We start from the raw sequence: 23,881 nt of genomic DNA on the forward strand, positions 1-23,881 counted from the left end.
GTGGTGCCCATTCCATGGCAACATGTGGCCCAGGAGCTCCAAAACCAGGTGTCAGCTAGTGAGCTGTTGAAAGAAAACACAGGAGAAATGCAGCTTATTATTGCAGCAGTCTAGAGACACGCTGCACTTGTTGCTGTGAGCAAATAGGTGCACCATGTACTCATGCCAGGTACTGTGCATAAGCACTAATATGATAACAAATCCAAGGTTTGACCTATTAATGGCTGTGTATGGCTCCTGGTTTGCATTAACATCGGTTTACTGAGTCCCTGTGAGCACCATGCTGCCACTCATGAGTAACTTGGGATTTACTGTCGAATATGGGCAGAACTGTCACAGGGGAGTCCATGAGGGCGCTACCAAAATCTGACTTGGCAGGAAGAACAGGGAACAGGTTTATTAGCCACAATTCACCTGAGGAACACCCTGTTTATGGTTGGACTTGAAGACATTTTGTTAGTTTTATAACAGTTTGTCCCAGGGAGTAGGGTCTGATGCAGTTGCATGGCCAAGGGAGCGCCTGCAGAGACTGTTCTTGGAGTCTTCAGAAAGTGGAATAGTTCTTCTGCCACTTCATATGATGTTGTCTGGACAAGCAGACCATGCAGTTCAGGTATCACTTTTCCAAGGGAATTATAGGAGCCTATACCCATATGCTGGATACAAAGTATGTATGCATACATGTATATACATATATACACACCACTCATGAACACATCTGTGCAGTGCATATAAAATTACAGTCTGTTTCAGGTCTGTGCTGTAGGTTAGTGTCACGCTCCATCTATGCATCCAAGCCAGTGAAACATTTGCCATATGTCATGGTTTAACCCCAGCCAGTAACTAAGCACCATGCAGCTACTCATTCACTCCCCTCCTCAGCTGGACAGGGGAGAGAAAATGTAACAAAAGGCTCGTGGGTCAAGATAAGGACAGGGAGAGATCACTCAACCAATTACTATCAAGGGCAAAACAGACTCGACTTGGGGAAAATTAATTTATTGCCAATCAAATCAGAGTAGGATAACAAGAAATAAAACCACATCTTAAAACACTTTCTCCCTCACCCCCTCCTTCTTCCTGGGCTCAACTCCATTTCCGATTTCTCTACCTCCCTCCCCTGCCAGTGGCACAGGGGGATGGGGAAGGGGGGTTGTGGTCAGTTCATCATACGTTGTCTCTGCCGCTTCATCCTCCTCAGGGGCAGGACTCCTCACACTCTTCCCCTGCTCCAGCATAGGGTCCCTCCCATGGGAGACAGTCCTCCATGAACTTCTCCAATGTGAGTCCTTCCCACAGGCTGCGGTTCTTCACGAACTGCTCCAGGGTGGGTCCTTTCCATTTGTCCCTTCCATGGGGTGCTGTACTTCAGGCACAGACTGCTCCCGTGTGGGTCACAAGTCCTGCCAGAAAACCTGCTCCAGCATGGGCTCCTCTCTCCACAGGTCCACAGGTCCTGCCAGGAGCCTGCTCCAGCATGGTCTTCCCACGGGGTCACAGCCTCCTTGGGGCATCCACCTGCTCGGCGTGGGGTCCTCCCCGGGCTGCAGGTGGATATCTGCTCCACCGTGGACCTCCCTGGACTGCAGGGGGACAGCCTGCCTCACCAGGGTCTTCCCCACAGGCTGCAGGGGAATCTCTGCTCCAGCACCTGGAGCATCTCCTTCCCCTCCTTCTTCACTGACCTTGGTGTCTGCAGGGTTGTTGCTCTCACATGTTCTCACTCCTCTCTCCGGCTACAGTTTCTGTGCTGCAGCAACTTTTTTTTCCCTTCTCAAATATGTGATCCCAGAGGCACTACCCCCATCATTGATGAGCTCGGCCTTGGCTGGCAGCGGGTCTGCCTTGGAGCTGGCTGGCATTGGCTCTGTCGGACATAGGGGAAGCTTCTAGCAACTTCTCACAGAAGCCACCCCTGTAGCTCCCCGCTACCAGAACCTTGCCACACAAACCCAATACACCATAGCAAGAAGTTGCGTCCATTGTTCCTTCCTGACTTAGCTGTGTTCCCCACTGGCACATCCCAGATTGCTCTGCTGGCACAGCCCTTGTGCCAGCTCTGAACGAACTGACTTGACATTAAAAGCAGGACATTAAAGCATTAGTCCAGTTAAAATGCCTTGTCAACATTGTGAGAGCAAAATGGACTATTTAGAGAAAACTTAGGTATGTGTCTCAGATTTCATTTTGCCGTGCAGCTACAGCCACAGTTGCTAGGCCTATGGTCTTGTTACTGATCTCATGAGACTTAGCATCTTTTTTAAATCATTGAGGAGATAAAGCAAAAAATGTATTGATTCATATATTTTAAAATCATGGAGACTATTACAATCACATAATGTTACCTCCTGCATATCACATAATTTCATCCAGTAACTCCTGAATCAAACACAAAATGTTTCAGGTGAAACACATCTTTCAGAATGAAAAGTAATTGTTGGGTTTTTTTAACTCAAATGATGAAGGAATCATCTCAGCAATTTTTTTCAATAGATACTTCTTCTCCATCTTGAAAATCCAGAGCGTGAAGTTTGAATTTATCTAGTTTCAGCCTCTTGACACTGTTTTGTTATGCTTTCATGTGCAAAATTAAGGAGTTTTCCACTACCAGAAATCATCCTTTGTAGTGATTTGGGCCATGAACAAGTCACAGCACTTTCTCTTTACATTCTCTGAATAGATGGAGATGCTTTACTGAGTTGTGGCTGTAGAAATTTTTGATGAAGATTTAAAATGTAGCTCACCACAATAGAAAACTGTAGGAATGAGGCAAAATGCATGGGATGTCAAACACAAAGTAAAAAAGATGGTTTTCAGTGTAGACTCTTTTCCCCTTTTATACCATTCATAACCCACTGCATACCATAATAAGCATATTAGCAGGGCGTAGATTTTTTTTAAACTCAAGTAGGTCAGATCAGTGTAAGGGCCAGTTTTACATTTGGGAATAATAACAGAACCACCAAGACATGTTTGACTAACTGAATAAAAGTGTAGTCTTATTCCTTTGCTTCCTAAGTTGCTTTTTATAGTCTTCCTTTCAGATCCGACCTAATGGATTTAGTGTCAAGGGGAGTCTGTCAGTGATGTCTGGGTCTTTGAAACAAACCTTGTTATGTCATGCTAAATTAAGTTTTCCTGTTTCTCAAGCCAGGGCATTGGCTTTATTTGTTTTGTGAATGCTATCTCATCTGTAAAGACCTGGAAAATAATAAAAGCCTAATCAATCAAGTGGAATAGAATGAAGTGGTCTTCACTTAAATAGGAAATTAATTCTGGTATTCTACAAAGAGAAAGAGTAGAATATGGAGGGAAGGAAAGAAATATTGAAGTATGCAGACAAGATAATCTGAGGACTACATACATTTTTATTGAAACCATGGTATGGAAAATGTTTTTTAGCAAAGCAACATTCCTGTTGCAGAATATTAGTCTTACACAGAGTTACATAAATTTATATAGCTTTTATCAAATGCATAAAAGGGCAGGTCAAAAGAAACTGTGGAATTCAGAAAAGTATGAAACTATTGTGACATTTCCAAGGACCAAATGCAGATCCACTGTGAGAAGGCACAACTCCATTCAGTCCCATGTGTGCAGTACAATACTCCATTGCTGGAAAAAAGAGCCATGTGTATAATCTTTGGTTGGACTTGTAGCAAACATTAACGATTTAACACCACTCACTCAAAGGTTCCAGACAAAGGCAGTATTTTACATCCATTCAGTGTTCATATTAAGTGAAGTACAAATGGGACAGGGTTTGTGCTACCTCATTTTCTCTGTACAGAAAAGAATTCTGAAATTTCTGAGACAACATGAGATTTGGTTTACTTACGAATTTCACCATGACTGGCTGAATAAAGAAGTGTGAATTATTCTTGCAATGAGGCTCTGACTCTAAGGCAAATAATCATTGTTGTTAAAGTGCACTAAATAAGACCTGCAGCTCTTTGATCGGGAGCTCTAATCCTCTCAGTTCTTCTAAACTAAACAGAGGTGGGTAGATCAATAGTGATACAGTTTCACTCCAAGGGAAGAACAGCATGTGCAAGTCAGGAGGTACAACACTGCCTTTTGTATCATTACTAAATACATGTCCCTGCACACTGCACTGCACTGATCATCTTAAATGAAGAGCTCCATGTATTTGGGACCTCTGAGGCTACCATGTCACTGATGGGATGCCACTTCTCTCTGTACCCCATGGGCCTTTCCTTGTGCTCATCCCCATCCTACAACAACTTGATACTAGTGAAATAAAAGAAAGATACCTATACGTCTCCTTCACTCATTTGTGGAGCCTATTCTTGGTTGCACATCCTTCATACTCACTTGTAGCTGATGGGAAGTCACCAGGCTACAGCACCTGCATAAATCCCAGGTGGAGAGGACAGCAGGCTGAGCCCCTGGGTCTGAATGTGCAGAGAGGCAGCCAAAAGCAGCGTGCTAGCAGAGCTGATTTTTGGGGGGTGTAAGATGGATATATATATATGGCACTTTTGGGGAAAAAGAAACCCCAAAACCCAACCCAAAAAATTATTTGGCTTGTTATCCTGTCCCAGTTCTATTTCACATCATTATATGGTATCTACCTTCATCCTGCCATCTATGAAATGGATTTGGTGCCCCTTAATTTCTAGTCTAAATTTACTCTTGTCTATTGATATGAACTGATGAACAGCTGCTGCATTTCCCTGGTGTGTGAATGAAATAATCTATTTTCCTGCCTCCTCCAGCAATGCATTTTGGAACTTACAAAGGTAATGGTGTCTGTAGAGGACTTTGAAAGCCTTGCACAAAAGGCATGACAACTATGCAAAGAACTATTGTCAATATTAGTGAATCACTTCAGCCACAAAGGGAAAGTAGGTTTCCGTTTTAGAACAAACCACAGCAGTATTTACCGAGCACTTTAAAGATAACAGCAGCTACATAAATACTATGAATTGTTAAGGTTTCTTTGTGAAAAGGTTAATTGCATGGTGAGAAACGGTATTGTAACTTTTGAGCCCATCCACAGGCAGAATAAGCACCTTTTGGCTGCAGGGAAGCCCTCTCTCCAAAGGCTCTGAGATGAAACAGATGCTCCTGATGGGAAGGTTTCCACGCCTAAAAATCCCATGTTGGCTGAATAGTGTCTTTGCTGAAGCTAGATTCAGCTTCAGCCTGAACAGGGCAGAGAGAGGCTTTGCTGCCAGTTCTCCACCACAGAGCCCCCCCCCTCCCCCAACCTGTGTGCCCTATCAGCCAGCACTAACGAGAGCGAGGAGGGAGCTACAAGCCTCTCCCTTCAAGCCATGCTAGCCCCACATTTCAAATTTTGTTTAGAAATAAGAAAAGCCCGTTATAGCCCTATATCACTCAAAAAAGGAGGACCTGGTAACTTGCATCCTCTCAGACGGAGGTCAGCAGACGGTCTGTACAGGATGCAGCATCCCAGGGGTTCTTTGCTTGTTGCATGAGAGCCCCGGCTGTGGTGGCCACTCATGGAGGCAGCTGGACACAAAACTTGGAAAGTCCCACTCTAAATGGTGGGGAGCAGACATGCATCTTCCCATGGACAGGTGTAGTTCAAGAAGCAGCTCTTTGCTGAGTAGCTGCCCCCTTTGGGGTGAGGCGACTCTCACAAGAAAATATGTCTGACAGAAAGGAGAGGCCACCTGCAGATGCTGGACACCTGCATGTTGTTGTCTCAGCTCACATACTTCAGCTGTCACAGGACCACTGTTGGCTTGCCCTGTCCTCTCTCCTGTGCTCTGCAATCAGGAAAAAATAGGAGACCCTCACCAACAGTGGATGCTTCCACATTTTTTAGGAAGACTGCTACTGCTTGATCATTACAGCATGTCTGATATTAAGAGTATTTATCGCTCACCCAGCATGACTACTGAAGACCTTCTAATGATTATCCTCCCCCTTTACAACTGTGAAAGGGCTTTTCATCTGTGTGAGTGTGGTTGTTCCCAGCTGTTGCTCTGAAGAAACTTTGGGGAGAAAAATCAATACTGAGGCCAGGCTGCCTAGAGTCCCTCTAGCATTCTCCAAAACACTATGTTCATCTTCAACCCACTGGGGGGGTCCAAATAAAACTATCCTCTCCAGCGTTGCTTGTTAAAGAAGTTAGAGTCCAGTCCCATGTAATGCTGTACAACTTAAGTTCTCAATAAGGCTCTTGAGATTTCTGCATGCTCAGTATTTTTTCAGTCTTTTGCAGAACTTAACCGTGGATACAATCATCCTCTAAGCATCTTGCATAATTCTTTGGTTCTGCACCAGTTCATCTGTAAGTTTCTGTTAGGCACAACATTATTTTAATTTAAAAATACAGCAGCATGAATTACCTAAACAAACAGATTTTTCTGGTGTCTTCTTAAATTGTTGGAAACCTAAAGCTTTCCTTTCTAATGCTGAATAGAAATTGAATAGCAATTCCGGCTTGCAAGCAAATGTACGCCCACTTCTGTTCTCTTCACCAGAACCCTGACTTCTTACCTAACTTACTCACAAAAACAATAACTTCATGATTTGGTAATATGTATGGCTAATTTGCACTAAGTAAACTAGATTCATTTGTGCTAGTTCACTAAAAGATTTTTTTTTTTAACTCACTGAAGCAAAACTGCAACAGTGCAGCTGAATCCTAGGCAGGTATTTTTTAAGCAGGGAATACTTTTTTCCTTACAATCTTCTCTGTCTTCAACTTTTAAAGCAATTTTTCAGTAATTTGCTAAGGTTTGAAGGCAGGTGAAGTGCCTGGATATATGTACTGAACTAACTTTATACCTCAATTCACTGTAAAATAATCTCTAATGTTTTTGTGGCTAACAGGATGTATTATATACTGATTATACTGCAGAAATGACTGGGTTTTAATGGGGTGTCTTACAGCAACATGGTTAAAGCATAGCTCTTCACAAACCATCTACAATTTGCACTGCCTTCCCCACACAGGCACTAGTAGTGTATCTAAGCATCTCAACCACAACAAAGGCCAAAATTGCTGTTGAGAGTTCATTTTCCACGCCTGCATTAATTAGTGGGCCTATTCCAGTGTGGCTCTGTGTAACCCTCTCACCAGCTGCTCAAGCACCCGTACACTGCGTGCTTCTCCCTTAACTCCCGTCACAGACCTGGGGAACAAGTGCATTGCATAGCAGCTGTGGGTACTAAACCATAGTGTCACATATATGCGTGTACAGAACATACATATATCACTTTTACAGCATCTGTGCTGTTGTGCCCAACAGCTAAATTTCTGATGTACTTGCGCCAGTGAATGATATGCCCTGATTGGTTTGCTCAGTGACTGATCCTCCCCCTTGCCCCCCAAAAAATGCATGTACATAGACTGTAGGGTTGGGGATGGATCCCCATAGCACTGTGTATGCATTGCAAAATGCTATCAATGGCTGCTCTGTGTTTCTGTTGCCAGACATTGACAGATCAAGATGCTACAACTGAGGAGGACATCTCCTTGCTTATTGTTTGGTCGGTAGCTTTTGGCATAATTTGTAACGCTTTGGATCATTTTTATGGAGCTTCACGTGGTAGCCAAAATGTTACCAAAGCCCTAGGCTGGCAGGAGGACTTTTCCTGTTGGGATGTCACAGGTGGGATCTCACCTCTAGCCCCATGCAGCACTTGGAGGTAGAGAGCAAAGGTCTGAGCTAGCGCTGCCAACGAAGGGAGGGCAGCGGCACCATGGGGCTACTCCAGGACCAGCTGCATCCAAACAGCTGCGAGGTCTGGGCATCCTTTTGGCATAAGGGCCGAGTGCTCCCGACCCACACGTGCGCCCTGAGGCACCCGTTACAGGTGTGTGGCTATGCCAGTATGGGGACGCGTGTCTGAAACGGTGGGAGCGCTTGCGCGTGCGGGGATACGTATGCTGCAGGCATGGAGGAGCAAACGGCAGTGCTGGGACCAGTGGGATCCCGGAGTACAGGCAGGGTTGCAGTGCCAACGCAGCTCTCAGGCCAAGCCCTGCTCTCGTTCAGCAATGCCAGGCTGAGGCCCTAGCCCATGGCGAGCCCATGGCAAGGGCCTCGTGCATTCAGGGAGCGTGTACTGGAGAGGCTAATCAGTTCTGTAAACTGTTCCAACAAGCCCTTCTTGGGCAACCTAGGTTTACTGTCATGGTACTGTGGTCAGGGCACATCTCTTGTCAAACCGCATTTGCTACAGGGCTGCATTAGCTTTTCCTTTGCTTTTCCTTTGTGCGGAGGAGTCGGAGGATGCGTTCATTTTTTGTTAGTTCTGCTGGTAGTTCATTTGCCTGGAACAAAAAAAACTTGAGGTTAGCAGAAATGAACAAGTATTTCCAAAATGTGGTTTAAAAGCATTAAGCTCTACAGAAGATGGTACTGGGCATTGTAATGACGTGTTTATTCCAGTGTTGTCTCCACCACTGTTGGAGATATCTTAAGAAATCACCTTTCAGTGTGCAAGTCTCACTCAAGTCTTCAAAATAATCCCAGTGTGGGATTTGAGTGGTCAGCTTATCTTGTGCTGACTGCCCAGGCTAAATGGTATCCCTTGCCACAGAAGCAATAGAGAGCATAGCTGCTGATTTTTTGGGGGAGATGAGGCAGGTCTTTAAGTACCAAAGTCCATAAAAATCCAAGGAAAGACTTTAATTGCTATGAAATAGTCAGTGCTATTCTGTAGGATTGGTAATAGAACATCAGAGTTTGGCCTTCTGTATTTATTGAATACAATTTTGGTAACATAAAGTATTTATAATGAAGGTACCTCTGAAAATCAGTAATTCTGTCCTGCAAAGGCACTCTATTGTGCGAAATTGCATGTTATTTAAAAAAAGAAAAATCAGTAGGAGAGGTTACAGCCACAGACTTTCTTCTACTGCACATCCTCCTGCTGCAAATCACCACCAGTAGCATAAAAATCTTGCGCACTGTTTGGGTGATAGTATCGAAACAAAATGCCTATTAACACGAACTACTGTATGAGCGGCATTAACTCTGCTGCCATCAAGTGGAATGACACAGAAATAACAGGCACAGATGTTATATTGAATGACCAAAACGTTTAGAAGGTATATCTGCTGGATTACTTGTATTACAGACTTTCATTCACCCAGTCATAAACCAGAAATACCAGACCACACATTCACAGCTTAACAAATCCAGCTAGATATCAAATACTAGCGGCCAATAGTTCATAGACACAACTCAGAGGAAGATATTTTCATGGAAATTATCAAACATGTAATGTTAAAACACTTTACAGAATAAAACTAAGACAAGTTTTCTGCAGAAAAGTTGCTGTTATAAGAAGGATATGAAAGTATTTCAATAAACTAACAGATTTACAGTAAGATACAGGAAAGATGCATGTAATTTGGGATATTTTTTGGTATTAGCAATGTACTGAATCCTAGCCAAGTTTTCTTATCAAAGGCACCCAGACACACATTTCTCTTGCCATGGAAATATTCTCCTTACACGTCTGTATGGAGATATGAATATAACTTACGACTTACCAAAACAGTACTGCTTCCCTAAAATGCAATCTAGCTAGCCCATGACTAGTAGAGTTAACAATTTAATCTGTGGTGCTCCAGTGAATGAGTGCATGGTTTGCTTGTTCTCAGATTGATGTAACTTCACAAGAACTGGCATGACCAGTGGCACTGCCTAGCACCCTTATAGATGCTTGCATACAGAAATGAATGAACCAAACGGCGGTGCTTCAGGAGGGGATCAAGAGGCAACCACAGACCAACACAGAAGCGTGGGCTGCCACTGCCTCCGTGGCACACACAGCTCCACCGCTCAGTGCTCCCCACCTGCTCCTTGCCCAGGATGGCATGCCAGGACGTACCTTGTTCCTTAGGCACGGGTCTGCTCCTGCTTCGAGGAGCAGTGCCACTGTCCTTGCGTTGCCACTCAGGACGGCTGCGTGGAGAGCTGAGGTCCCATTCTAGAAAATACCAGTGGAGATGTTGGTACCATGTATGGGAAGAAATCAAAAGGCAGTGAAACAGAAATGTTTGCAAAAAACAAACCTATGAACAAGAAAGAAGTAACACGGAAGAGATTAGGTCATCAAAGGTATAGGGTCTGATTTAGACAGGGTGCTGGCAGGCTAGTGGGCTATGAAGGAGGTGATTTTAAATGCTTTAATAAAAATGAAAGTCAAATTCACTTTACTAGAGCAATATTTCCTTGTAAAAGTTACCCTTGTCAGTAGATCAGAGGTGAAATGAACACAGCACTTGCTTCTGCCTGGCAAAACCAGCCATTAATAAGTGAAACAGAAGCACAAGCAGTAATGGAAACCATCTGGGCATTTTATCTTCTTTCTCTGATGATTAATGGTCTCAAGGTCAGACAGCTAAATGGTGATTTTTTCACGACTGGCCTTTTGTTTGTGGCTGCAAATGGACAGTTCAAATAAGTGTGGAAGCTCTTTCATATTTGTAATTAACAACTAAATTAATGCCACCTGGATTTTCAAGTACATCAAAATTGCCAATTAGTTGCATGCACAGAGGCTGTCAAAGTATGTGATTTATAGGCACATAAAATTAGATCAGCTATTAAAAAGCAGCTTCCAAATATCTGTTATTTTTCAAGTCACTTTTTGAATTCAGAGGAAACCAAAATCAAGTAGAGAATCTGCTCACAACAGATCTTTTAGGATACTATTTTTCTGACTAAATGCAATAGAGGACAGGGTATAATGCTAAAAACTGCACTGTTGAAAGCAATCCATTTACAGTAGAAATAAAATCAGATGACAAAAAGGTGGAGAATTCCTTCTACGACACAATGTGCTTCCTCATTCCAAAAATCAAATTCACAATTTCATTTGAAAAGATTCATTTGTGTGTGGCATTAAAGGCTAAATAAGATAATTTCATTTTTCTCTTGACTTTTTTAGGCCTAAGCTCCTTATTGTCTTTCAATGGCATAATCATAAACATCAGGTTTTTCATCAGACCCTTTGCCTTCTTGAGTTTCTGCCTAAAAATCTGTGTGTTTCACTACTAACCTTCAGCAGGCCAAGTGTAGGAGAGAATTTCAGCAACTCTTCTATCACATTGTTGTACCCTTTAATGGCAGCCTTCAGTAAAGCAGTCGTACCGTCCTTCAAAAGACCAAGGAAGCTCAGTTCAGTTGTTACCAATGCTTTACCTGCATTCCCCTTGGGTGAAGAGAAACGCCAGTTCTCCCCCACACCTCTGTGAGGAGGCACCTCCACAGCATGTGCTGCTGGTTTTAGGGCATCTGGAGGATTGTTCCTCTGGCAGGTGAAAACTTCAGGGTAAAATGAACCAGTGACACCATATTATTCACCTTTGTCTCTCATTTATATGGACATTTCCATTCCCTTATTCCAGAAGGTCCCTCCAGGAAGCTGTCCCAGACATAACAGGAAAAAGGGAGCCCATGGTGGGACTTTACAACCTGGCAAGCAGGACGGACTCTGGGGACACCAGGCCTCCATTCACGCAGACCTGCAGCCTCAGAAAAAGCCAGGAGGCGTTAAGCTGCAGACAGAGCACAGGAAGAAGTGCTACTCACATCCCGCGCAGCATCTCGCTCAGCGCCCCGCAGCAGCATTACTCGTACCACTTCGCTGTGACCCATCTGTGATGCAATCCACAAGGGAGCTGTCCCATCCTGCAAACAAAATAAGACTGCTAACCATTTCGCTTTGAGATCCTGTGCTCCCTGGTACTTTACCACCCAAGTCTGCCTACTGGAATGGATGTACTTCAATTCCTCAATTAAATCCTGCATCATGGACAGACATATGCAGAGTTGCTTCCAAAAGCACATGGGAGCTTGGTGTATCAAGTCAGAACCTCTCCAGTTGTGGAGTAGAGCCATCCTTAGCTGCTTTCTCTTGCATAGTTGGCCTGAAATGTGCATTGCTATGTGAACGGTTAAAGCCCTCTTTGGCTTACCAGTTGTGCCTAAAATACATGGGGAAGTTTGAAATGTAAAGGTATCCTGTGTACTTTGAACCCTAGGTGGCTAGACATGACAGAAGATACTGGCAAATCTCAGCATGCATGGGCAGATTCTGGAGCTGGGTCTCTGTACATATGGAGTGGAAGCTGTTTATAGAAGCTAAGGAGCAATGCAAGATGATCACCAACTTTAAATATTAAGTTACATTATCCACCCTCAGGGAATCTGGTGAAAACATCCAGTCTTACAGCAATGGTGAGTATTTCACAAATTTTTTCTTCAAGAACTCCACTAGAAAACAAGGCAATTATCAAGGAATCCAGCATGAGAGCAATCTCATTGGAAAAATTGTCCTATGCAATCATTATTTGAGCAGAAAACCTCAGAAAATAAAATGCACATTCAGAATAAGCTAAACTTTGTGATGGATCTCCATACCAAAGGCAAAGGTGAGTTGAAGCAGTAGAAGTATTTCTTACCACAATTAGAATTTAGTTTTGTGTCTTGTCCTCCTTTTGCTTCTAAATGACCCGATTCTCCAGACTACAGGAGGACTCCAGTGGTTATGTGGTGCCAAACTGATTCTCGTGGGCCTTTAACAAAAGACTTTGCCTGTATGGACTTTAACATAAAAGTGAGGCCTCACATAGCAGGGTGCCTGCTTCTGCCTTCAGCGCTTGCCAGTTCCCCTCGCCACCCTCAACAGCCTGAAGACTTGGCAGGAAAAAGGAAGACAGAATATACTGGGGCTTCCAAAAGAGCCTTAATGAGAAGTTTCAGAAGAAAACAACTTTTTTACTTTAAATAAGATATTTCCACCTTGATCAAAGAAGCAATCTCTCTCCCCAGTGCCAACAGAAGATTCATATGACTTGCTCATGCAATCCAAAAAACCATTGTTGAACCAGTTCTCTGCTTTCTATGGGCTAGTGACTTAATCCTTTGGAAGAAACAGAAAAGTTATTTCTTCCTTTGATATAATATTCTGGGCTTCCCTTTTTCTGATTCTGAGAAAGAGCAAATGCACATCCTGAGATCTTTAGTCTTCTCAAATGGTGAGGAACAGGATCTCTGCCCGCTCTTGTATCCTTTCTCTATAAATTAACTCATTGAAATTAGTGACTGACCTCATTCTAGTATATATCCTGTTAATACCATGTGTGTTCTTTGTGATTCAAAAATAACAAAGGCTCTCTTGTACACAGCGTATGTGATGTTAGCATGATGGCAAACCCCGTCCATCTCCAATTTATAGTGTTTTCCCTACCAGTAAGCTGACACTTCATATTTTTTCTAATCTTCCCCCACCAGAGGGCTCTAGAAAATAGCAATAGGGGCACTGAAAAAGCCTATAAAACTTGGAAAATATCTGAGAGCAGCCTACACAATTTAATCTGCATGAAGAACCAATGCTGTGCAAATCCACACCTCTATTTACACAAGAAATGCAAGCACAAGCACAGCATAGGGAATATAGCACCTTTCTTTTACTCACAGTGAAGTTTGTAAGAACTCTTATTTTCAGGTATAAGTGAAAAGAAGCAGAAGGAAATCCAAGTGTTGGGTAACATCACTGTTACCACTAACTGTCCTTAATGGTATTGCTATTAGACATCATCCTCAGTATCTCAGTTATAGGCTAGAAGCAAAAATACATTGTGAGAAAGAGTGACTGTCTTGGAGGACTTAGCGTGAAGAGAAGAAAAATGATGAAGTTGATGGTGGGCTCACATTGACTAATGTCAGCTTCTGTCTCTTAAGGAAACAGCATCTAACATGCACATTTATGCAAATGTGTATAGCATTTATATGGAGCAGATGAGATTTCTGTCCATTTTCATATTGGTGTATGGTGCAAAAGAGATATTACAGTGTACTGAGAGGCCACATGAGAATTCCTGTGTAAACAGATATTAGGGCTTGGAGATAAATCAGGAAGAAAGTGAGAACAGGGAAAGATGTAGTTCAAAACCTACTTTCCTTTCCCTGTCCCTCTGCCCAGCCAGCAGACTGCAGACCACTACATTCCTAGAACAATGTTAAATACCCCACATGTTTTTAAGCTGTGCTTATTTCTGCATTTGATTACAAGCTAGTATATATGGACTACATCTTGTTATATCCAGCAGCCAGCAGTTCTGAACATACTCTGACCGAAAGTTCTGATTCTCTTTCTCTTACCCATTAACTAATGACTTTGCTTTGCAGCTTTGAATCTCAATGTTTGCTTGTGGCTTGGAGTTTTAGAAAGGGCCAGATTAGGGTGGGAGGTGAAATACCCCTCAAATTCCCAGTAAGGACTTCCAGGGACAGAGAGACCCTACTCTCAGGCTACTCGGCGTCATCTCCTCCACTGTTCTGCCTGCCCATCAGTCCACTCGCACCACTACACCAGCTGAATTCTTGCTAATAAATTGCTTGCTTGTCTGAAGTCTACACTCTATATAGGTTTACTGGCTTACATATATATGTAATTGCATATCATGTGTTAAGAAAAAACCACGAATTTTCAGAGTATTTTGAATCCGCTTAGCCAGTTAGACTAAAGTCTGCTGGGACACAGGCTGCCAAAACAGTGTAAAATTCATTGGCAAATAATCTTCTCACTCTGTTTTTGAGTTGGAGAAGCAAAGATACATCTCCCGCACTAGGCTTCAGACACTGCCCCCAGCTCTGTCTAGACAAAAAGATGACAAAAGAATTCCTGCCTGGCTCCACGATGTCAGAAAGAACGGAAGACGGCTAAAATCCAAGAGAAATGACATTGCCAGGGAAGAAACCTGCCAGGAAGCTTCACTGTTCAGTCTTGCGAGAGCTGAGCTGAAGGGCCTGCACACAGACAGACAGCACCATCTGAGATGCTCTACGGTGTCAGGAGCACCCCTGTGGGACTGGGAGATGGGACACAAGACTGAAGGGAAACTGGTACCCACTGCAGCAGCAGGAGCAGACATACAAGGCAGATGCACATGCTCAGGCACATGAATTAAGCCCCCAAATTCACAAGATAGAGAGGAAAGCCTGGACACCATGAGGAAGGAGAAGCATCGATTCACACCTGGCACTCTGCAGCCCTGTATTCAATTTTATGTTGCTTAGAAAAGTTTCCTACAGCAGTGGGAGCAATGTAGTTTCTAACTGACAGTAAGAGTCATCTGGCACTGAAACTGCCCCATCTAGAGCTACATTCCTCATGACCAACATGCCACCTTCGAACAAAGTACAAATTTGTTTGTTAGTAAGAAAGACTGAAGTCCATCCAACCATTACTTTACTAATTAAACAGTAAAAATGTTCCATTTGTTAAGGAAATGTTTCAGATTACAGTGGGCCCAAATACAAATGCCACGGACTTACCCAGGCATAATCTTAGCAGGGATCTGAGGTACCCTGAAGCAAAGTAAGCCCGTCCTCCCGGAGATGAAACAGAGCCAGGAGGAACATTCACACAGACTCAAGTCTTTGCCTCAACTAAGATTTAAAAAAGCCTCATGAAACATTGTGTTGTAGAAATGGGATTAGAGAGCTAAAAAAATATTGTCAGAAAGAATTAGCTGGTGCACTATAATTATGGTTAGCAGAATGCAGTTTTTATGGCAACATGGTTCAGCTAAATCTAAGGCTCACCAACTTTATTTTGACCGAATCAAAAAGCATTAATGCATACCTTGGTTTATCCTTCTACATTGATCTTTTAGACTGTGTTAATTAACAGCTTTTAACATTTCTTAACCTTGATCTTAATCTTGGGAGACAGTGTGGAGGCAACCTAGGAGCAGCTAAAGCATCAATACAGGGAGTAGCTGCCAGCACAGCTCTGGTGCTGGAGAGGTAGGGTAAGAGATAGCAGGAAAATTACTTTAGTTTGGACACATAAAATACTAATCCAGTTTACTTATACTACAGGAGCAGCAAGGAGGCTGTGCAGACCTACAGATGCAGCAGAAGTCATATAGATCAATCGCTGCTGCCAGGCTATGATTTGTCAGGCTTTCGGTGTAGATGAAAGGAAATACTGAAAATACCTGGCAAAGCTTGTCACATGCCACGTTGTCCACTTTTATTAGAGTTTTCACATTCATTTACTCTTGCCTGCTGATTTTTTGCTTGCTGTAGTCAGTGATCACAGCCACCTGGCAGACATACGTGACTGACTGCAAGGACAAGTCCTTATCCCATCAATTTAAAATGTACAGTGAAGACCCAGGACAGCTACCTTGCCTGCAGGGTTTCAGGAGACCACAAGGGAGGCTCTCTCAAAGCAGGAAAAGATTCCTGGGAAGCCCTGTCTCTAAAAAGACATTTCTACCAGCTGGGAGTAAAGATAGCTGTGCAACTCCCACACCTGGCTACTCAAAGCAGCATCTAAATATGCTGTTTAAGCACTGATTTTAGAGTCAGGAAACAGCTAAACAATCAAGGAACCCTTTTTTGGAAACCAAGAGAGCTTTTATATATGTCTCTGTACACCATGTATACTTATGTACCCCATAGTCAGTTTAACACCTAGGAAGTCTGCTGCACCCTTACCTAACACCAGTGTACAGTGATACAAGGTGGATCTAGCCCTTAGCACCCTAGCAGGGACCTCTGAACCAGCCACAAATCTAGCTCATACATATCATTTAATGATCAAACAGCAGCCCCGCTGCCTAGAGAGGAGCTAATTTCACACTTACGGTTGCCACTGGTCGTATGTGTTTGCAGGATCAGGCCCACTAGAGTAACTAGCTGGAAATGGGGACAGCAAGGCTTTCCACAGGTATCAAGAACTTCCAGAGATGAAGGGAACACTCACGCTTGAGTTTCAGAGTGCACAAGGATGACACAAAGTAAAACTAAAAAAAGTAAAACTAAAAGTAAAAGCTTTTGTCAAAGACCAGCTTCGATGCTGAAGCCACAGTACTGAAGGCCTGGTGATTTCAATATACTGAATTTAGTACTGTCTCCCACTAGAGCTCCCAGATTTTCAAAAGCTTTTCCAAGGACTTCCAAAAGAATGCAGGGATGTGGTAGGCTGTGTAGACCTTCACAAGTAACTTGGTATAACAGAACCAGATCAATAGTTGCAAGAGGTAGTGCAAGGCCCCTACGTCAACATTATATACAGCTAGAGGTTTTTATTTTTATTTAGTTTGGTCCCTGGCCCAAACGTGCATGTGGTTCAGACCTGTTCAAAGGATCAGTCAGTGGTTTGATCTGCTTTAGGGTGTAAGCGCAACTGGTGCAGACCTAGAACAGAGCTTCCAGTTTCACTTCTTCCAGTAACAATCTAGTTTGCATGCAAGCTGAAATGACTGGGGTACTCGCTTCAAAAACACATTACCAATCTGAACTAAAACACAGATGCAGGCACAGCCACAATCTGCCTCACAGTGAAACACCTCCATGGGAACCTGATGCCTGGAGAAAATTCCAGTGTTAATTTTTTTATAACTGTAAAAAATTAGACTACAGCTCTACCCTGAAATGTTGAGCTTACCTGCCGTGGCTGGTTAACCTTTGCTCCTGAAGAAAGCAGCAATCGGATGACATCCAGATAGCCTCCTTGTGCAGCCAGGAAAATTGCAGAAGCTCCATCCTAAGAACAAATACATCCAGCTTACACTGTGTTGAAATGACGCCATTTTTCCACACAAAACCAAACCAAACTGAATCAAGTTCTTGTTCTTAAGCTGTTATGCACTGTAACAGCAGATATACAGCCATGCTCAAGAAATAATTACCAAAATCCAAAGTCTAGTTCATAACAAACTATGGCAACATTTTCATCCAGTATGTACAAGTACTGGCTCCCATCATGTATCAAACTGAGCATTAAATCCTGGGTCTGGAATACTAAGAATCTAGTTCACTGAAGCATTGATCTACATAACTAGAAATTCATTCCTGTATAGCAATATAGGTTCATTTAGCATTTATATGTTCATAGAGAAGTGTTCTGCTACATAGACACATGGTGAAAACATGTTCAAGGACTTTGCAAGACTGGAGGCTCCAGCACTGAAGTCTACCCTTGCGGCTGAAGGAGTAAGTACCATGCCATACTGCTGTGCCACTCCAGCAACTACCACGCCACTGCTCTGGCACATCTTGCAGAAGAGACTTCACCTGTAATATAGTAATGTAAAAGTAGCACGTGCAAGACAAAGTATCTCATAGCCCTATCAGAAAACAGCATTTTCCTGCAAAAAGCTTGTGAAAGAACAAATTGTGAACAAATAACGGATTTTATTTTTCTTCAACATGTCTTTCATGTGCAGATGTTCTCAGAATTTGACTTCACAGAAACTTCTTCCTTAGGAAAAAAATTAAAGGTCATATTTCATTAAGTTTTTTTGATTAAACATTTCCAAACAGCATTATAGTCCATCCAACCAACTAGAAGTGGAAGTCTGCATTGAGAGTGGGACAGGTGTTTACCCATCCTATATCCTCAGCACAGAGGGCAAGTTTTTCCAGGAGGTGAGACTCCTTTAGTTTAAATAGAGACCTGAATGAACCCCTTCACTGCATCTCACATGTATAAGTACACATCTCATGCCAACTCATGCATATGCTTATCACAAAATACAGGGCATTTTAGTGGAAGCCTGTTGTTGACCTTGTCGGCATATCGCTATGTTGGGATTGAATGCTGCTGTCTGCCGAGTGATACTGCTTAGCTACTCCTCTTCCTGCAAAACTCAGCACAGACTTATTGAAGCATGAGCTGAATATAGTGCCCCAGGGACTGAATCTAGAATGTTTGACCTTGATTTCAAGACAAATGTCCTGGTAAACAAGAGAGGTGTCTGCTGGCACTACAAATGCATACCCCTGGGCCCTCTGAGGTCCTGTTTTCTCTGTTTGCTATGCGAGTACATGAAATAGGGTGATGGTATCAGGTCCTTTGCAGGCTACCTCTAGAGACCTTGTTGGCATATCGCTATGTTGGGACCGAATGCAGTTGGCTGCTGAGAAATACTGTTTAGCTACTTGTCTTCCTGCAAAACTCAGCACAGACTTAGTGAGAATGCTTCCATTTAGAAAGTAAACAAGGCTGTGTAATATTAAAAGAGCTCTTTATTGTAGCATCAATCAAGATGGAGAACCTTGGGTTCCCTAACACCTAACCATTTTAAAAATTATTAGAGTTTTGTACTCAATTGGAATTGATGCTGTAATGAGAAAGCTCTTTTGAGGCTATAACATTTCTGCAAGAAATACCGTTTAGTTAGGGTATTATCTTGACTTCTCTACCCCTCACATGTGTCAATTTAAGGTTACAACACTTACCTTAATGGTTTGGGGAGGACTACTGAAATGCATGCTCTAAATCCCTCTTATTTGTCCACCTGCCAGTGAAACTGCCAGCCAGATACCACTCTGCAAATGCAGCTTGGCGATGCCTCACAAAAGAAGCCAGGCTAATTCCCATTTTCAAGAGATTGTGTTCTTATTTTATTAAGCAGCTGTTTCTGACTCTTTTTGCCCAATGGCTGTGAGCAATAAAAATGCATCTCTAAATCCAATTGCAAATATTGCTTATTTCCAGGAGAGACAACAAGGAAATTATTTCACTGCCTTCACGTCTAGGTAAGTGTCTGCGGGTGTGGCAGCATGGATATTTTTTAAATTGAGTGGTAACCCCAGGGATTACCATGCAGAGGTATGAATCACTGCCCTCAGATTAGAAAGGCAATCTCTATTCACACAGCAGTGAGGGTGCGACACCCTTCTTTATAAATGTGGGGTGAGGGCAGTGCAGAGGTGGGGACCCCCTGTTCAACCAGTGCACAGCCCCTAGCATGCTGGTGGCTTCCGTGGTCACCAGCCCTCAGCTCCCACGCACGCTCATGAGAGCTGAGTGTGACAGCAACCTGCAGATCCATACCCCATGGAAATGGCTGAAAAAAATCATATATCCCTGGGAAATGACTTCCTTTTTGTCAGTCTTGGATGCCCTGGGGTAGGAAAGTGTGATGGGAAGTGGAGGGAAAATCTGCCATTCATTTCTGTTGAATGCTGAAAAGCTCAACTTATTTGCATCTCTGATGAAGTAAATTAAATCCAGTGCTTCATTGGCTTAATCCAGCTTTCTGAAAAGCCAACTAAACAACATCAGTTCAGCCATATTAACCATTCTTTGCCCAAAACACTGACAAGCTAGAGACGCACAAATACCAAATAACATCATTTTAACTAATATTTTTTAAAAAGATTTAAAACATATTTAAAGATTTTAACTTTTACTACTCTTTCTGGCAGAAAACTGATGAACTGTTTTTCTAGTACCTCAGGGGCTTCATAGCTATTGACTCTTACGTTTGCAATGCAAGTCATGGTAGAACATGACATGGTCTTTTCTTCAAGGCTAATAGCACAAATCTGATCCAGATTTGGTACATATCCTTCATGCAGGTAAGGAACCAAAAGGCAGCCAAATCATCTTTTCTGATTTTGTGCTACTTCTCCCAGGATCATGAAAAGCAGAGAGTTAACAAAATGCACATCTTAGAAGAGTACTATAAAACTGCAATGTTGGCAAATGCTTCTCTGTGCTGGAGCCAGAGTATCCACTGTTGTCCAACGAACAGCACATTTATTCCACCACCAATGTTGTCAATATTATCTGTGTCAAATAACTCACATAAAGTTGATCGTGAATGTTGGCACCGTGCTTCAGCAGAGTTTCCACTACTTTTGCATGCCCGTACTGACAAGCAGCTAGAAGAGCAGTACCTCCATCCTGTGAAAAAACAAAGAATGGGTACAGTCAGGTGAGAGGGCACGTGCTGGACTGAATATCACCATAAAACATAAGCAAATTTTAAGGTTCTTCAGAATTTGGCTCACAGCAGTTCTGTAGTGACTAGCTACCGAATCTTTCATAATTTCAGTACCAAGTCTTGCCCCATAAATCTTTAAACTTGGCTCTGTCACTATAAACAGTTTTCTCTTTTTTTTTTTTTAGTGAGGGACAGAAACCAAGAAAATTCTTTTTGTTCCTCGTCTTTTGCCTTCCCACTAGAAGCTTTGTTCCCTTCACAACTCCAAACTCCTCCATGTCTCTTCACTTTAAAACCAAGTCCCCCACCCCTGCCAAGCTCTTCCACCTATTGAAGGTCAGCACACCTTTCCCCTGCTCCAAAGCCTACTGATCATCTACCCTTCTTTGGCCAGAACCTCATGCCCTGTCGTGTCCTGCCTCCCATCTGTTGATTGTTGGTCTGAAGAAGAGTAGGGAGGATGCACCTTAAAGCATTCTAGCTAACTGTGGAAGTGTGCATCAGACCAAACCCATGACCATTAATGAAAGCCCCATTACTTCTGCTGAAGAAGTGATCCCTGCAGGTAAGAGCAATCTCAGGTGGCTATAGTTGCTGCACATCACCACTAAAGGGAGACCTAGGCACGTGTATCAAATCCTGCTTGTAAAGCTGCTCCCTTGGGAGCTGTCTGAGAAGGGAAACACCTCAGTGTCACTGGCTGATGACTCCAAGCCAGCTGAAACAACTAAGATAGCAAACGTGAGTCTGGGTGTCTTGTTAAATGCACTGTGCCCCTCTCAAAAATTACCCTTATTTATTTCTGACACTGATATGGAGAGGAAGTTCTTATCTTCTGCCTGGGATGGCACCATGCCATCATGCTAAGATGACGCACAACCCCAGTCACCCACACCAGAGGTCTCTCTCCCCTTCCCTGCCTTCTCCCTGTCTCAAGCCCCTCCTCCACAAGACAAGCTATCTAAAGTATTTCAGAGAAATGGTTTCTAGAGCTGTTATTAATGTGGGCAAGAGATTGTGTTTTCCCTCAGACTTGTTCTCTGAAACAGCTCCAAAGCTTTGTTTGAATTTTTCCACACAGACAGATATCCACAAGAGAAGTTACAGCCCAAATTGCCAAATGGATCTTTTATGATGGGAAGTGCCAATCAAATTTATTAATCTGTGGTGTTTTTTCATGCCTGTAATAACCTCATGAAAATTGAAGCTCTGACACGACTGAAATAACCCACAGGGACTGTCTATAGCAACTCCCAAAAACTCATATTCACCCTTCCTCCCTACGACACTGAAAAGCAAACAAGGCTTGAGTGTCAGCAAAATCACAGGTGTGAAGATGTTATGTGACAATCTAAGAACTGCATATTAATTCTGGATTATTTGAGTAAATATATTGTGTAATCAGGTCAGTGGAATTAAGTTACTCTATAGCTACAATGAGTCATTAGACTTTCCTGCCAAATTAAACTACCCTAATTTAATAGGAACTGCTGGAACAAAACACAAAAGCAACCACAATGGTTCCTGGATTGAAAAACACCTTATACACACTTAAAAGACAATGGCAAAAGCTAACAGCTTCGTGAAACCTATTTCCTGTCTCCAACCAGCTGACAGCCATTTTGCTCAAGTAGTGAGTTAAGAGATCAAAGGGCTACAAACAAAAAACAGAGACATTTTAAAATATTCTTCCCCTGAAGGAAATGTCGAGAGAAAGGTTAGTGAGTTAAGAAAGAAACTGTGCTATCCAAAGTGGAGGTCCTCTGTGAAGAGGCAGGGAAGGATGGGCTATAGGAAACTTAAAAATATTGAGGGTCCCCATGTGGAGGGTAAACAGACATGCTCAGTTAGCTGCATGTGGGAATAGTTTGTTTATTGCTTTATGGTCTGTTTTTTGTTTTCTAAAATTCTTGTGTTCTCAACAAACTCCTGTTATTTTAAGAAGATTGTTTGGTTATTAACATTATTTCTGGAGGGAACCAAATGACAGGTCCCAAATAAAAAGCAGGCCTGCAAAGCTAACCGCAGTTAGCATAGCAGAGCTGACGCCCAATGCTTGGAGTACAACTGTGTGATCCCACCTTGGGAGATGTCACAGCTTGAAGTTTAAGAAGGGGGACACTTCTCGCAGGATATGTCTAAGTGTCTCAAAATGGGGTTCCTCACCAAGTGTTTGGTTGAATCCAGTGAACAGTTTTAGACAGATACATTTTTTGAAAGAATAACATATTTCCAAAACAAGTATATTTTAGATCTTTCAGACTAGAGTGACCAAGTTTCCTAGATCACTCTGATCAGTGCCCAGGGATCAGAAAAAAGCATTGTGTGGTCCCTACTTCCAGCTGTCCACCCTGAATCAAATACTTACTGGGTCAGAAAGAATTGGGTAACAACTCCTTACCTCAAAGACTTGATCCCTGATCAGGAAAACAACTGGGCTCTAAGACCTACTCTACTGCGTGTCTCCTATCAAGTTGAATACATTCAACAGAAGAGACTGGGATTCATCTGCATGCTCTGGGTGGGGGTACCATTGTGATAAACAGAGATGGGTCTTGCGGTAAGAAAGGGAGGTTGGGGCCAGGAATCTTTTCCACTGACTATGTGGTAAGACAGCACTCAGTTAAATCAAGGAATTGTCAAACAGTGTGAAGGTCCATGGTTTCTTAGGAGGAGAACTCAGCCCCTTCTCACCCCTGTTGAGCTTCCATCTCGCATTCTCTTACTTTCCTCCAGCAAGCTCTAGCTGGAGACCCCAATGTTTTACAGGCCATAGAAAAGGCAGATGAGTTATGAAAAAAAAAAAAAAAGAAAGAAGTAAATGACAGAGTTTTAACATCCCTTTCAGCCATGTGATTCCCTCTTTCCTTTTTGGCTTCAGCTGAGATGAGCAAAAAGCTGAAGCAGCATCTTTGGCACTGGCAAGCCTCTTGGAAACTCTGAGCAGGGCAGCAAGTGGGAGCAGGGACACGTGGGCAACCACAGAGGCGCTTTGAGGGCCACAGCAGATGGGAGGCTGATGGTGCAGCTGACAGAAGGCACGTCCCCTTGGGTTTATTTCTTGCTCATACCCTGTTTTCGTGACACAGTGTAGCTTCTACTAATCCTTCACTGCAAACCCTTCCAGCTCAGATAAGAGGCAGTTCTCTAGGCTACCTCTGCAAT

General features: G+C 42.9%; 1 protein-coding gene across 1 annotated transcript in view; it reads right to left on the minus strand.

The window, feature by feature from the left end:
• Positions 1 to 8,194: 8,194 nt before the first annotated feature.
• Positions 8,195 to 23,881, minus strand: part of ANKRD29 (ankyrin repeat domain 29) — a 29,131-nt gene continuing 13,444 nt past the window's right edge. Inside the window, exons 5-10 of the mRNA XM_010574332.1 lie at positions 20,578 to 20,676; positions 17,428 to 17,526; positions 11,553 to 11,651; positions 11,020 to 11,115; positions 9,847 to 9,945; positions 8,195 to 8,278 (exon numbers count right to left, since the gene is read on the minus strand). Coding sequence (XP_010572634.1) covers positions 8,195 to 8,278; positions 9,847 to 9,945; positions 11,020 to 11,115; positions 11,553 to 11,651; positions 17,428 to 17,526; positions 20,578 to 20,676 — 576 coding nt within the window. The remainder of the gene's footprint in view (positions 8,279 to 9,846; positions 9,946 to 11,019; positions 11,116 to 11,552; positions 11,652 to 17,427; positions 17,527 to 20,577; positions 20,677 to 23,881) is intronic.

The sequence above is a fragment of the Haliaeetus leucocephalus genome, unplaced genomic scaffold (assembly GCF_000737465.1).
Source record: "Haliaeetus leucocephalus isolate CR32 unplaced genomic scaffold, Haliaeetus_leucocephalus-4.0 Scaffold428, whole genome shotgun sequence".
In the NCBI taxonomy this organism is placed as follows: domain Eukaryota; kingdom Metazoa; phylum Chordata; class Aves; order Accipitriformes; family Accipitridae; genus Haliaeetus; species Haliaeetus leucocephalus.